This window comes from Ruditapes philippinarum, unplaced genomic scaffold (genome assembly GCF_026571515.1).
Source record: "Ruditapes philippinarum isolate M1 unplaced genomic scaffold, ASM2657151v2 ctg2814_1_1_1_1, whole genome shotgun sequence".
In the NCBI taxonomy this organism is placed as follows: Eukaryota; Metazoa; Mollusca; class Bivalvia; order Venerida; family Veneridae; genus Ruditapes; species Ruditapes philippinarum.
Window position 1 is genome coordinate 6,619 of NW_026857163.1, and position 17,595 is coordinate 24,213.

At 32.0% G+C, this 17,595-nt stretch overlaps 1 protein-coding gene across 1 annotated transcript; it reads left to right on the forward strand.

The window, feature by feature from the left end:
• Positions 1-857: 857 nt before the first annotated feature.
• Positions 858-3,921, forward strand: LOC132748968 (uncharacterized; the record flags this gene model as incomplete). Its single annotated transcript, XM_060738629.1, is given in 2 exon segments — positions 858-1,109; positions 2,400-3,921. Coding segments are annotated over 2 exon segments (858 nt in total). The 3' UTR covers positions 3,068-3,921.
• Between the last annotated feature and the right edge of the window lie 13,674 nt (positions 3,922-17,595).

The window sequence follows — 17,595 nt, forward strand, 5'->3', positions numbered from 1 at the left end:
GCCTTAGTTACCAATAAAGCACGAGCATCCATGCTGTCAGAGCAGGTTCTATACTGTTGGTAGCCCAATTTTTCTTTTCTTTACAATAAAATTCACTTAACCTTTCAGTGGGTTGTTTTAAATTTAAAGTTTGACACAATTCTTACATAAATTCATTAGGTTCTGCGTTCCTAATATCGACCAGCCATTTGTTTTGAAATTTTAACCTAAAATGATTGTTATGTAAAGATTGAAAAAAATGGACGCGTCCATTTCTCAAAGTAAGCGTGGCAGGGGTTAAAAATATTAAAAACAACCTGTTATATAAACTACATTTTCACATTTCCCCTGACGATGTTAAATAATCATGAGCAATGTATGATTAAAACTTCAACTTCAAATTTAAGAATAAGTGGTATATCTTTAATGCATAACTTTCCTATCTATACTTAACGCTTAATGTATAATAAATACTGCAGTGTTTTCCGCATTCTCTTATCTCTTTCTCGTACTATACAGACCTGCCGTATCTAATAATTATTATAATTATCCCGTAGATCTCTCGTCATGCATCGCGAAAAGTACAGTTAGTTCACGCAGACGACAGTTAACGATTGCTAGCAGAAGTGAAAAGACGTGCTGTGTATCGCGTGCCGCGCTGTCATAATAGCTAATATTTTACAAGCAGATGTTACTACTTCTTTGATTAGCTTTTTTTATGCGCATTCGTTGATTGTTTAAAGTTTAAGAAAAAGAAACCTCTGATCATTCGACATTGAAAATTTCAGTGTATATGTTGGATATATTTAACATGACTTGTGTTTTATCCGTGACATCTCTTCATTCATTTAGTACAGATAATGTAGAAATAGACAGACAGTGTTGTGAGACAATATGTTTTGATAGATTAAGTGCTGAAAATGAACATTTAAGTCCAAACATGTGTTGCAAATGCTTAAACAAATACCAAACAGACGACAAAAATGGTCGATCGATATTCTACCGCAGTGAAATATCAAATGAACGTCTACAAGCAGTTGAGTATCAAAATTATAAAAAAACATGTTTTGAAGATTGGCGGAATAATTTTTCAAAGGAATCGGAAAATAAAACACCAGTAACTTCCTCAGGTTAGTAACACTGTTTGTCATCGCCCATTTGTAAAAATCAAAGTCCTTAAAGAATTCTGAAAACATTACTGGCATATTTAGTTGCACTAAGTAGCTAAGTGTGGTTGGGATGGGGTAGGGGGGGGGGGTCAAAATCGCCCAAGGTTTGCGATACGATGCTAATTTCCTGATTATGGCGACAATTCACTGCATTCGTTGGATATTATAGCATTTTCCTATAAAACGCGCACTTGTGTTCAGCATTTTCGTCATTATAGAAGAAATTGATTATTTTTATTATTACATAAATTGTTTACTCTAAATTTCTTAAACGGCATTGAACTTTATTGCTAAACGTATGCATGCATATTGTAGTACTTACGCATATGCAATCGCAAACAACAACAACAACAACAAGATTTGATTTGCATACATGTTACAACAACATTATAGATATAAACCTGAAATAATATATATATATATACTGGTAGAACTGGGAAGCAGGATACAATTAAAATGCAGTCTATAACAACATCATCGGAAGTAATCAGTTACCAGTAATGTATTAATGTGCACAAGAGAAGCGTATTTTCTCCATTAACGCCTCGTAAAATGGTAGCTTTATTTTAGATAATTAATTTCTGTTTAATATAAACCTGTAGAAGCCAGATTAAGACACTATTGCCATAATGTAGCTATAGCCGCAATAATTGCCTTATGGTCAATAATGTGTTTATAAGATTGTGTCTACAATTTTATTTTATAATAAACTTAACCTTGTCTAATAGAGCTATCACTGTTATTGGTACTTTATATCGATCTGTGTCAATAATTTACAACAATGTTCACCTTTGACCTTTTGGTTATATATGTACATGACACATATCGCCCGCATTGAAATAATATTCAAACAGAACAAGACAAACTTTGATATAACAGTCTGTAATTAAATATGTATGGCAGATATTAAGTAGAAAGAACATGAAAGTTAAAACACTTACACTAGAATAACTTTTTTCCAAATCAATTGACAAACAAACATTGACATCTCAGCAGTTACACATATTTAAATGCCTAAATGAACCATGATTGTGTCTGAAGCTATACTTTCTATAATATCATAATATCGACTGCCAATTTGATATTAAACACTCGGGCACTGATTCCATGACCTATATAGAAACAATGTATGCCGTAAAAGGGAATAATTCCTTTTTTGTAGATAATACGTTCAAATGTCATATAAATGCAATTGACATTGACGAAAATGTATTCTCAATAAAGAATGATAGCATACCTTTATCATTTCAGATCAAACGCATTCCAAAGACGTGGTTGAAGGCTGCAATAAAACGGGCCCTGAAACAAATAGTTTGAATGCCAGTCCCAAACATGGAATCAAAAGAAAATTTGAACTTACTACATCAGAAGAAGAGTATGTATCACCTAAACGAGTTTCACCATATTTAAATACACAAAAGGAACGGAAAGACGACCGGAAAAAGATTCTGAAAATGTCAATAAAGAAGCTGAAAGACTTAGACGATCCAGAGACTTTTCTAAGAAGAACAGTTCTTGTTAATAACACAATGAAGCGCTTGCAAGTAGACTTACAAGAAGAGCATGAACAAACAAAGGGTTTTAAAAGTTTAAGACGATACGGTGTACCGGGAAACATGTGCAAGTCAGACCTTTATTTATTTGATGATCCTTTCCTTAGTGGTGTTAATGAGAAAATAACAGACGATATGACCGACACACTCATTAGTAATGTTTTTGAAAATGAAAGTGACGAAAGAACAAATGAGCTAGCTGAATGTGAAAGTTCAGAAATTGTGAATGAAACTAAGTGTGCTGATACAAGTACACAACTCGCTGTGGATTCACGATTAGACCATTCCTCAGGTGTTTCTGAAGAACGTTTAGATATGTTTTGCGAGACTGATTGTGTTGAACAAACTGATTATCGAATATCCTAGCGTAGGTAGATATGACCTTACCAGACGTGCCGGAAATGTTTAATGAAATATTAAAAAGCAAAATGGCGAATACAATCAGTAGAATTACATTTTACTCACGGCCTTATTTGTTGACAATTAAAGCGGCCTACAGCTTTAAAGCGGCCTACAGCTTTTCTAAATATATTATTTTTTAATTAAATCAGATAAATCGTTTCATATAATTGTCAAATCAAAAGAGTAAAGGCGGAAAAGTAATTTGCCAATGATGAAATACAGGTACATAAACAATAAGGAAACCCCTCGATAACTCTATCAGTCGGCTCTCCCTATATTTAAATTAGAAAAGCTTTCTATTCGTTTCCCGATGCTCTTTTTTTAGACACGAACGTCACAGACGCGTTATAAATAGCTCTTGGGACATTTTTTGTGGTGATATGATGTTCCTTTCCAAGATAAAATTACTGAAATAGTTTGAAACCACACAAAATTGTTTTTTCCAACAGAAGAAGAAAGCTAAAGGCCGCTTTAAGATGTGGTAAAACATGTAAGCTATGTATTTATTAGAACGCTGGTTCACTAGTATGATCATGACTAACCCAAGACCGTGCTTATTTTTTCATGATTAATATAACGTTATAATATATAACATTATTTGTAACTTTCCGGTAACATAACGTGTTGCTACAAAACAAATTTACGAATGCTCGAATAAATTAATAGACGTGTTAAAATACATAGAATCCTTTTTATTTATCTAACTGTTTTACAAACAAATCATCAGATTTACATATCTTACTTGAACTTTTACAGTTCATTTTTACATAAACATACCAATTTATAGGAATGTGACGTAACGAGACACATATAGGTAATTAATGCATAATACATAATATATTGTACTGCTATTGTACAATTAGTAAATATCTGCATACAAAATAATGTATGCAGACACTTTACATGTACATGTGTACCATAATGATATTCATAAATATAAAAAAAAACAAAAACCTTTCAAATCCTGAAATGCAGTCCTTTTGTACTTTAAATATATATACAAAATGTACATTATAAAAGTGTCCTGTTGAGCCCAATCAAAATGTGGCTTGTTGAAATTCAAGATTTTGGAAACATTTTTTCTATTACACATGCAACCTGTCAATTGCATATTGCTTATACGGTCAAAGAACACAACATATATTAATCTTCGATGGATTTTCAGTAAGTTTCGTGAGATGTATGCAGTGAGATGTGGTTTAATTTAATTTGTGTCTGTGAAATTATAATACTGAGCGTTTAACTGCAATAGTGTAAACTACCGGTTTTTGGTTTCTAAATGTCCCACATGTTGTATGTGAGATCAAAAACGCGTCCATGTTTTCTCTTATTTATATTTTCAATATTCAACAATGACTTTTTATGTTGTTCGTTTTGTTTTATATGTTTTGCACTTGTTCTGGTAAAGTCTATATATCTTTTTAAATAATGTTATTTAAGAATTAATATGGGAAAATTCATTCGATTAGCATAAATAAATGTCATTTTAATGCCGTAAAATACAATATAAATCTGGACAAAACAGTGTTTCGAAGTTGCTTCATATCCGTGTAGACAATTCTGCCATTTCTGTTAAAATATACTACGAAATAAAGAAAGAGTATGTCTAAAATATTAGAAACAGTAGTGATTAAACCACAGACCTCTCATATATTAGGCAAATACTTAACCGACTGTGTTATTGCAGAAATGAAGTCGACCTAAAATTAAGCTGGTATGACTTTAAAAAAACATTAGTTATATACTCAATATTAATTGTCGTTAACTACACGGACAGAAACAAAGTGGGATAGAATTTTAAATGAATGCTATAATGTATTCACAATTAACAAGTCAATAGAATCAGACTCTGGCGACAATTTAAGATAATTCTTCGAGGGGATGGATGTTGAAAATCGACTCACTCTATAATTCTCCCAAGAATTAAAGGTTGAACATGTGACGAACGAAATACTTGTATACTTAAGATTTCTTGAATATATATATTATGTAATAACACAAATACTATTTTCTATAAGTCAGTAAATTCAGCTGCGTCAAATTCTGATATACACGCCGTGTCCATAAACTCTTTTTGATTTGCGTGTTAAGCTGACATTTAACTTTTCATCTTAAGAAAGTACTGTATTGATTTCGTAAATTTATCTAATGATATGGCGTGTAAAGTATTGATTTTGTAATGCAAGTGTTTTCCTGGTAAAATATATATTAATCAAAAAGAAATTTATTGGATTGATTTAAAAAGTATTATTATATATAACAATAACATAAGGGTGATAAAGTAATCCCTTTGCATTGATTGTCTTAAATCAATGCTGCAATTAAATACAACTCCATTCAGTTCATTATTTCGTGTTAATTAGCTCATTTTGTGAAGCTATACGTTCCTTAATACCCGCTTAATCCCAAAACACTTTTCTCTCTATGAGTAAAATAGCAACATATTTAATGTGTATATGTTAGTTTAACAAGTATTATACATAACTCGACTGTAAGAATAAATTTGCTCGGGGTCACTATGTTACATGTGCACATCTTTATATTGTGCTGTTTGTTTTCTTTCGTTCTTGTACTCAAGATATTATCTTGTTCCCACTACATAATTATAATTGCAACACGATAAATCAAAAAGTGCACATGACATCTCTGTGCCTCCTGTAATATGCAATTCATGTACTGACTCAAAAATAAATATTGTAATAAAGACAGATTGTTTCACTTCAAAACGTAAGTCTTTCACAAAGTAATGATATTGTTTTCCCCGTTCCATAATAGTACAGTTGAGTTGTTTTTGTCACGAAATGACTTCCTGTCAATTATTGATATTTCCGGTTATGTTAATAATCATTTCGTGCTTAAGTGGCTTTCGCGCAAAGTGTTTGATAATTGTTTTAATTGAATGTACAATTAGAGACAAAAGAGGGAAAGAGAGAGAAAAAATACCTATACTATTTATATACAGTCATAGACAACATTATTCATTCCTGGCACTGATAAATAAATAAAAACTTTATATTAGTAACAGGTTAATTATATGTGGAGGAAAGTTATATTCGTTGACGCTTCACTTTTAGTATGTTTAAGATGCATATGATGCAGACAATGGAGGCGACAATTAGGAAAGGCCAAAACGTCTATGTTTAAGGCAACAGTTTCAAAAAGTAGGTCAGGGATTGAGTTCTTTCATTTTTCTTTTTTTTAAACATCAAAATGTCGCCATAAAAACATTACTGGTAATGTCGGCGGTATTGCGTCGGCTTGCCAGAAACACTAAAATCCAAAATGCAACAGAAGCAAATAATATGTTCAGCTAATTGGTCAGAAATAAAAGAAAAGGTTTTGAGACATAGGAATAAAATAATTTCTGGGGAATAATAGGCCATTGAGGAAATATATAATGTGTTCAAGTACTCCGCATTGTGACAAAATCATCACATTGCCTAGGATGTGACTAACACTATTAATGCTTTGCTTGCTAAAACAATGACTTTAAATCATTAAAAACGATGCTAAGCTTTTTATAAAGGGACTGAACTCGTGATGTTCTTTTCTGTTAAATAGCTTTCACACTGTGACTTTGAATTTTGTATTGTGTCCGTAAACCAAGTTTTCTTTCTGTGTAAATTACGAAAGACTGGTATTATAGAATTTTATCTTCACGAATTCACGGTTTCAATTTCACGAATTCACGGTTTCAACTTCACGAATTTACGATGAATCCACGAAGTTTGAACTCATAAATTTCAGAACGTGAATCCATGGTAAAAATCGTGAATTCACGAGTTGTAAATGTGAATTAATGAATAATGGAAATGATGTTGCGAATTTGTGAAGTTAATCTAATAAACTCATGAAGTAAAAATATCCCTAACCTTTTGTTTTCAAGTTGCCTAAAATACATGCTTACAGGTTCAGCTTTGTTTTACATCTTCATAAGTAGTAGCTAAAGATACTTCAGCGAACAGGTTTTATAGAATTGCTAGACCTGTTTACTGTCGCAACGTCAAAATAAAAGCGACATATAAAGTTATGGAAGCCAGAACTACATAAGTAGTTGACTTTATTTGATAAAATTCATACCAACACTTGATTTTAACATATTAAATTTTATTTTGTTATCATGTTACATTTCTAAGAGATTTCCTCGACAGAAATTTAATACAGTATCATGAAAATGTGGATTAAACTGAAAGCTATAGCTAAAAGCTTACTGTAGTTCTTTCCACTTTACTTGATACACTTAAATATAGTTAACTTTCTTATACACGGCACATCTCCAGACTTGGTTAATTAAATCAATCATTCAAATAATATTTCAGCATGGATTCCTTCAACAAGAAGCTTTACGCTTATTGTTTAATTTAGTACTGGTTGATTCCAGAAACGGATTCTGTAGTATCTCCTAGACTAAAAGCTTAAAGCTTCCTACACCATCAAACTAAAATAAATTCAGTGTATAAAACTTAATGATTGTTAGTTTTATTTCTTCCTGCCTGTTATACGTAGAGTAAGTTTTATTTTTACATCTGATATACTTACTAGTTTAAATTTTCTCCGAATTCGAAAGATACTTGTGTTCGTTCGTTCTTTCAATGCCGCCGTTACATAACAGTAGATTATACACACAGTTTGTTTTACGCTTGCATATTATGAGTTAAATTACGGTGTCCGTTGTATCCCGGAACACACATGTTCAGTATAGTATTAAATTTCAAGGGGGCATTAATGATTCATGGTTTTTAAGTGGTTTGTAATCATCAGTGAGTACAAATTTGGTTATTACGCTTCAATCATAGACGGAAAGTGATATGAAATCACTGCCTTTAACAAATTTGAAATGACAAATGTGTATTATTATGTAATAGATAGAGCACCGAAACACGAGGCTATCTGATTTGTGCGAGGGGGCGTAGCCACCGAGTATTAATCAGATTGCCTCGTGTTTTGGTGTTTTTTCTCTTTTGTATCATAGTCAAACATAAAAACACGTTTCCTGTTGTCACAATATGAAACCCCGGCAAAAATGAACCAATGAACGAACATCTGAATATGATATTTCTGTCGCTTTCCCTTTCTCTGCCGTCACAATATGTAAACCCAAGCAAAAATGAGCCAATCAATGGGCATGCTCTGGAGTGCGGGTAACTAATACCCGCACTCCAGTTAACTCACTGTGAATGTATATGTATACGATTTAACCCTGACACATTTTCAACAGAAAGGTCTCCAAACTATGATACAAGTTGAATATACAATATCTTTTACATATTAAAGTGTTATATTAATATTTTATCTTAATATGTCTTGAATGCTTTGTTGATAGCTCAACTTCCATAGCAGTAGGTTGCAACATTTTATATTGTTTGCAAATAGTCAACTAAAATTCATTAAAAAAATAAACAACTCAAATTCACTAATAAGCAAGACAACTCAAATTCATGAAGAAATGGACAACCCAAAAATTCACGACTATTATAGACAAGTCAAATTCACGAATAGAATAAACAACGCAAATTATAAAAAAAACATAAATTCACGAGTAAAGTAGACATATCAAATTCATCAATATAATAGACAACTCAATTTCAAGAAGAAATGGACAATCAAAAAACCTACGATTTTTATAGACAAGTCAAGTTCACGAATAGAATAGACAGGTCAAATTTACTTGTAAAAAACACAACTCAAATTCACGAAGAACAGCCCAAAAATTCACGACTATTATAGACAAGTTAAATTCACGAATACAAGAGACAACTCAAATTAACGAATACAAGACACATCTCAAATCACGAAAAAAAGGCTATAAGATAATTCCATATTTATTTATTGCCTTTACTTTTGTATTTCCGCATTACTAAAATGCATAACTTTATCTGAAAGTCATATAAAAACGACATAACATGTACAGTATATTCTTATTTATGCTAAAGAGAAGATACAAATAATTATAAAAAACGACGTTTCCAAAAACTAGACATTTTCTGTCATTTCAAATAATATAAATCGTTACAGAATAACCCAATGTTGACTTGTCAGATATCAATCAATAAGCATTTATAAAAGTGACAAGTACTTTGTTTCTAGCTAAATTATCCTACAAGTTTTGAATGTTGTAGAGGTGTTTTACTGAAGCAGTTGTGGTCCGAGCAATCCAGTAATAACGTAAGTCCATGATAAAACTATTATATTTTAACTTGAATGGCGTGTCAGTCAACCATCATTGTGATTACTTGAAACATACTGAAGAAAGTGGTGTATTGATTTGAAGATCAAAAGACCGATAGAGTGTTTTTTCCTGCTTATATATCTAAAAAGTAATTATATGCTTACTGAGATAATGAAATTAACGGCAAAGTGTCTATGGAATCCATCATTGTGGTTTCCTTTGAATCGATTTTGACATGGAGTAGAATCCATTTCTGCATCACTTTGTAAATATATGTAACAAATGATTTCAACTATACCAGTTAATCATTGGGTATAAGATAAATTCCAAATATATTTACTTGCAATATGCTTGATTGAAAAAAAAAGTATTGCAGAAAACGCGGTTGAAACAGGAAAGTCAAAACACTTGCGGATCTAAAAGCATTGTTTTTTTACAGATAAACCTAGATAATTACATTGTTTACAGATAAATCTGTACGAACAAACAAATTCACTGGCGCATATGTTGTACGTTTGCAATAAAAAGCTTGTGTACATATTACCAGTAAGTAGATGAATAGTGTAACCACTGGTTTGTCATATATATCCTTACACATTCAAAAAATAAAGAATCATATGTTATGTACAATTTTCAGAAAAAAGATCATTTATAAGTAAATCAGTCAAATGGCCAGTTCAACAATACATCATGTGAAATACTCTTCATTGTCTCTTAATTTAAGAATGCACCAACATGCATCCAATTACTTTGAAATAAACAGTCATTTTTGTAAAAAACGTTTTGATTGATACACTAAACTTATAATCTAACCTTTATTTGCTTACAGTTACAAAGTATTGGAACAGACATGTCCGAAAATTGTATACTCTCTCACCTCTTTACAAACATTGTTTATCTTTAAAGTGTTTGAAATTATTTTTTTGTCCAAATGGATTGCAGTATTTCAAATGAATCGTAAGACATTTACTTTGGAAAATCGGCAACCTATTAATCAGTATAATAAACCGACTGTTTATAAAAAAATATTTCAAACAACTAATTGGTTAGTGTTCATAAGTAAGCATTTATCGCATTTCTCAAACGAAAACATGTGTTTGGGGCCCAAATAGGACATTTTTTCACTATTTGAGGTCCAAAAGAGGGGGGGGGGGGGTCGAAAGTGCGTTGTTTCGCGTATATATGAGGGTTAACAAAAAATGATGAAAACCCTTGGAATTACCCAAAATCTAGTTTTTCCATGTTAACATGTGGCCTTTCACCTAATTTTGGTGAAAAATTGTTGTTTTGTAACATTTTTTAATTTTTATAGTTAACCCTTTCCCTCATGAGCATATTGTGAAAAATGGCCGTTTTCATTGAAAAGCCTACTGTTACAAGTTCAAACTGCTATGAAACTATGAAAAATGCTTCAATACTAATCAAACTTGGCACAAATGTTGACTGGACCATTGCCTTTGTAACGACATGCTCAGTCTTAAATTTTCTGTTACCATGGCAACGAGGGGACATCTCAAAATTGCCAAAAATCACTATTTTGCCTTGATTTTTTCCATCAAAATTTATTTCAAAGTGCTGCAACTTCTCAAGGGATTGAGATAGAGTCAAAGGCTTTTCAGCGTTGTTTACACGTTACCGTAGGATCGACCTGGGGTCATTTTTAGCCTCTCACACGTCCAAAATTTTCTTGGCGATGAGGGGGACTGCCGCCCCCTTCAAACCCCACCAAACAGAAGGGGGGCACATCCCCCTTCTGGCAACCCCCTGATTACCTTTTGGATGGGGGGCCGCGCCGAAAAAGTGCTCACTTTTTTAAGCAACATTTCTCATACAAAAACATGTGTTTTGGGGCCCAAATAGGACATTTTTTCACTATTTAAGGCCCAAAAGAGTGGGGGGGTCGTTTCTGGAACCGACCAGTACTTGGCAATAAGTGTAAAGTGTGTTGCTCAAAGAAACAACGACTTCCCCCTGACGGGGTTTGAAACCATGCGGCTAGCAACCATTATACTACTAGTCCGACGCGGCGATGCCGCCACATAAAAATCTTATTTGCATTTAATGAACGTTTTATTCACGTGTTATTAATTAAACTCTCTGTAAAATTGTGGCGTGACATGTATATCAAATATCCACTTTTCCTCTGGAAATGGAAATTTATATCGCCAGGATCGTCTTTTAAAAGAGAATTATTGATATACTGTGGCTTGGCATTTAGGTCCATACTCTATTATAATATGTTATTCATATTTAGATGTACTTTGCAACAAAAACAATATTGATCTGTTACATTACTTTAGGCATACCATACGAATGACCTTGCTGGAAGTTGCATTCCTTCAATTTGCATTATTCATGCCAAATTATTTGTCATCACTAACTTCCCTACATTGAAATACGACTCAGTGTGTTCTTAAACATTTTGTTGCATGTGGTTTTCATCATATCAGCGAAGTTAGAACTTTGAAGTAATTATACGGTAAAACCAAAAAAAACCCAATATTTGTTCTCGGAACATTTGTATAATGTTTTGGACAACCGGAACGTATCCTGTTCAGTTTTTGAGGTCAATAGGACACACCAGCGTCAATTATATCTATCATCATTTTGATTCCGTTATAAACACGCTAATCAGTTACTTTCTCTATATAAAGATATCATCATCATCATCATCATCATCATTATCATCATCATCATTTTTTTCCATCATAATCATATTAAATATTAACATTATTTTATGGAAAAAAAAACACCCAGTACACCATACGTACGGAATGCCGTTAGGGCCATTGCCTATGAATGTGTTGATCTGAAACGCGATAGTCGATAGTACGATGGTGAAAACGCGAAATCACGAAACTACGATGGTGAAAATGCGAACGTACGATGATGAAAACGCGAAAGTACGATGCTGAAAACGCGACAGTACGATACTACGATGATGAAAACGCGATACACTATCGTGTTTTCACCATCGTACTGTCGCGTTTTCACCATATTAATTTCGTGATTTCGAGTTTTCATCATCGTACTGTCGTGTTTTCATCATCGTACTATCGCGTTTTCCCCATCGTACTATCGCGTTTTCATCATCGTACTGTCGTGTTTTCATCATCGTACTATTGCGTTTTCACCATCGTGCTATCGCGTTTTCATCATTGTACTGTCGTGTTTTCATCATCGTACTATCGCGTTTTCACCATCGTACTGTCGTGTTTTCATCATCGTACTATCGCGTTTTCATCATCGTACTATCGTGTTTTCACCATCGTAGTTTCGTGATTTCGCGTTTTCACCATCGTACTATCGGCTATCGCGTTTCAGATTAACACATTCATAGGCGATGGCCCTAACGGCATTCCGGAATGCCGTTAGGGCCATCGCCTATGAACGGTTTGATCTGAAACGCAATACTCGACAGTACGATGATGAAAACGCGAAATCACGAAACTACGATGGTGAAAATGCGACAGTACGATGGTGAAAACACGATAGTGTATCGCGTTTTCATCATCGTAGTATCGTACTGTCGCATTTTCATCATCGTACTATCGCGTTTTCATCATCGCACTTTCGCGTTTTCGACATCGTAGTTTCGTGATTTCGCGTTTTCACCATCGTACTATCGACTATCGCGTTTCAGATCAACACATTCATAGGCAATGGCCCTAACGGCATTCCGTACATACGTCATTTGCAGATGAAATATTCGACGACAAATCAACTGGAACGTATGTCTGAATGGGAACAAATCACTGATTTTAAAATGTATTCTCAAAAACAAACCAGAAGAAAATCAGTTATAATAATATAAAGAAAATATATGTAAAACAAATAATATTATTTTTTAATTACCTGTGGTAATACTCATGCTTTGATGGATTTATGCATTTTGGATTTTATGAATTTGTCTTGAAAAAGGTATACACGAGTAAGACATTTGTATAAGTATTTCATCTATATTTCGACAATAATTGTATGTCTTTAAACGTTGTTAAGATTATTTATATTCTTTGGAGCGCCTTTAACCATAATATCACAATATCGTTTTTAAGTAAGTATTTTATAAAATTTTAAATTTCAAGCTTATGTCATTTATTGCACGCACATTTCTTAAAAAAAGTGTTGTATAAATAAAGAAATTCTAAACACCTCTCGCGACAATAACTAATGTATGAAAATATATAATCTTGGTTAACATTCGTATATAATATGTTATTGCCACCTGATACAATAATAATGTGGTAATATAAGATGATGTTATATGAATGATGATAGCGCATGCCTGTTATAGCAAGTACAAAGATAAATCAAAATAAATGCATCATATTAAAAATCTGTTTGAAAGTCAAAAAAGCTCGTGATCAATATCTATAATTATACAGCATTTGTAAATCAAATTTCCTTAATGAATATTCACATGTTTCTCTGCCAGGCATTCTAAAATGTCAAAGCTTTTATTTATAGCTCTGTATGAATTAAGATATCTATTAATACGCGGGAAATAATTCAGGAAACTACTAAATACTCAAGATAGAATAATCTATATTACATAGAAATAGATTCCAAGAATTGCCGAAAGCACACGGATACTATAAGATAATTGTATTACAGTCGTTTCCTTTATAGCTTATAAATATAAAACCAATTTTAGATCATAAAAAGCCAGAATTTTTTTTAAGTAATATATTTTATGTAAGAGATAAACATAATTTGTAGAATATATTTTGGTGAATCTTTGAAATAAAAGGATGTATATGTGCTTGTACTTTCATATTACCTGCCATGGAATATTCTACAAACAATAGCAAACACCAAACTTGTTTTAAGTCTACTAAGTAAAACTGGGAACCATGATTTTATAAGTCAACGGAAACTTAATCATCAGTTATAATTATCTGTAATTAATTTTTGTGCCCATTCGATTTCACATGAAAATTATTTGTATTTGATTAAGACTTGAGCTTTGGCATATTCAAAAGACAAAAAAAATGTAATTTCAAAATTTCAAAAAATGTTCATTCTATATATGTAGTTCTTAACCGCAATAAATCAAACACTGTTACATCAATACACGAACTTTTCATATTCTGTTGCATTGAAAATATAGAGAAAATGAGATCTCTAAAGAATGCAAATGCGATTTTTACTAGCCTTTATACAATACTTTGGCTTCCCGTACTTCACTTCAGTGTTGTTATATTTTTCTGGTCCTTCGGGATCATTGATGCCAGCACTATTAAGTGTTGAGAATTGAGTACCGCTCAAGCCGGTGCTAGGGAGCGTGAGGGATGTTGCACTTATTCATTATCCCTCTTGTACAGACTCAATCAAACCGAGTCTGCAATTCTTATGTAATTTTTTTGTGATTAATGCTTCCGAGGGACCACTTTGTTTCCAGATTTTTTTTGAAAGTAAAGAAATATAAAGAGTATTTTTACAGCTCCCTGACGTGCAGTAATTACATAATTTGTTATACAGTGATATATATTCTCCGTCTAGATGAGACTGTAGAGGGAATTTTACGCAACAAACAAAATGACATGGTTGCATAACACGCAGCTTAAATATTTGAAAAAGTCGAAGCTTAGTTATGTAGAAAGTTTTGATTACTTATTTTGGATTTTTGAATTTACCAGCTATTCTGTACTTTGCCACTGTGTCTTGTCCTTTTTTATTTGGTATCCCGCTGAGCTCCTTGACGGTATTTATGTGGTGCTGGATCATGTATTCAGAACTTTCTTGCCATTCTTGTTTTTCATATTTTTCAGGGACAACACTGTGCCTTTTATTTAAGGTGCTTAATCCAAACCTGTAGAATAATTAACCCAATAGTTTTTTAAATGTATCTACTTATACAGATTTAAAAACTAAAAAAAAACATGAAATTCCCCTTTAAATAGCAACGAATGTTTAGTTTAAGGTCAGGACAAAAGAGGCATCTTGGTTGGAAAAGAACAACAACAAACAAACTAACAAAAAATATTTTTTTTACCTATAGTTGATATATTTGATGGTTTAGAATGAAACGTTATACAGCGTTATTCACTTATAAACATCTTATTTGGAGCTAAATGTATGCAATATGTTACACTCACATATTATAAAACAAACATGCTATGTTACCAGATCAATGGGACATATGTTTATACGCATCATTAAAATACAAGATGAAAGTAAAAAACAACTAATATTATTTCCATCTACTAGACTGAGTATGAACGAACGTACTAACTAAAATAGTCTGATATTTTGACCGAAAAAAAACATTTCATCACCGAAACCCAAAATCCAATGGCGTATATATCCTAGACTTATTTGAATGACAAATATTATCATGCCAGCAGGTATACAGTTGACCCTATGTTTAATGACTTTATTTGTTATTTAATTCATCAAAATAAATAAATAAATTTAATAATATTTTAAAATTGTACACATTTTGTGCAATTTCCAATCAATGTTTGCCGAATGGAAATACAATTATTCAACTTTTTCGGGAAAAGCTTATTAAATGTCTCCCAAATGACTGGGATAAAACAAAATGTATGCTTTCTAATGAAACAATTCATCACAACTCTAAATGTTCTGTAACTGACAAAATTGGTTATAAAAATTCATTTTGAGTATAATTTTCAAATGCATTGTAAATATTACATAAAAAATGTGCTGTCGCATTCTTTCAGTGGAGATTGCCTTGCATTACTATGTTGTAAAGCAAAAACGTAAGCCCAGTTAAATGTTTTTTAAACAAGCACTATTTTATTATAGTTTATGGAATCTTTATATATAATTGTTATGAATAATTCTTCTCATATTATAATCTAAACTCTCCTTAAAACTGTGGTATGACGTATTATCGAATACGCCATTTTCTATCTCAATGGAAATTTACTTCGAACTGCATGTAGGGATTGACGTAAAGTAGAGCAAAATTAATATGGTAAATAGGTTAATACTATATTATAATATGTTATTTATACATAGAAGTGTACTTTTCTATAGAAACCGTATTGATTTGTAATATTACTCTAGATATGTTATATGGATAATACGTGGTATTATTTTATATTCTATTCAATGGATGCCAATACTAATTGATGAATTTTATTTTGCAAAACAATCAGAAATTGATGCAACGTGATTGCTGTTTTTAGAAGTGTGATTTATTTTACATTAAATAAATGTCTTAACAGACAACCTGGCTTTACAATGAAAGTCAAACAGTTACTTGAAATCGCTTCTCTAAACCGTTTCATTTATTTGAACACTTTGTTGCATGTGCATTTAACGATGTCAAGGGCAGAACTTTATGTGAATGATTTTGTATAGATAAAACGAAATTTATGACCTATCAAACGATTTTCCGGCGCCTATAACCATAGCATCAAAACACCTTTTTTGTAAATAGTATATAATAAATATTTACAAACAATTAAACAGTTTGAAATAAAAATAAATAACTCAAGCTTTTCCATTTATTAGATGCATATTTCTGGGGAAAAAAATTAATAGATTAAACACAGCTTGCTACAATTACTAAATAAATGTAATCTTCATTATGCATATGATAATAAGCCTGGTAATACAAATTCAATGCTATAAGAATCATGATAACACATGCCTGAGGTTACAGATACAATAAAATCCTATGTATAATGCATTGTCTGATAATATTCTACTTTTTGTGTTTTAGTATGTATGACAATAAAAATAATAAAAAAAAACATGACCAGTGAAATATAATATTAATAACAAAACACGACAAAAAGATGGTCGAGTTTATGGTTATAATTTTTAATATTCGAACAATATAATTGTGAAAACACTGGTCCAATGTCAAGGTCGTGTCTGCAAGGTACACTAAAGTCAGATAACGTCAATTGTAAGTGAAATATTACGCATGTTGTCTCATTGGCATGTTACCTACGTGATGTTTGCATTGTTTGGCATATTTTGCATGGGTACTGGCGAAAATGTTGTACTCATATATCGGTTTAATCTCACACGTTCACAGGGCGAGTGTGGAAAAGTATTATCAACTCGCAATCTATTTGACATTTACTTGACTTTTTGTAATTGCCCATTATAATTAATTGAAATGATATCGCATGTACATATACATTTTGTAATTGCATCGTTATTCGGAATGTATACTCGTTTCGTTATCAAAGCAAACCATTAGAATTCCCTTAAACTGAATAGTATACAGAACAAATTATACATACACTCGTATCTGTCATTAAAGCAGCATGCCTCCAGATGAGCCAAATATTAAGAAATATGTACTAAGATTAAAAAAAAGTAAATACAATCAAGATTC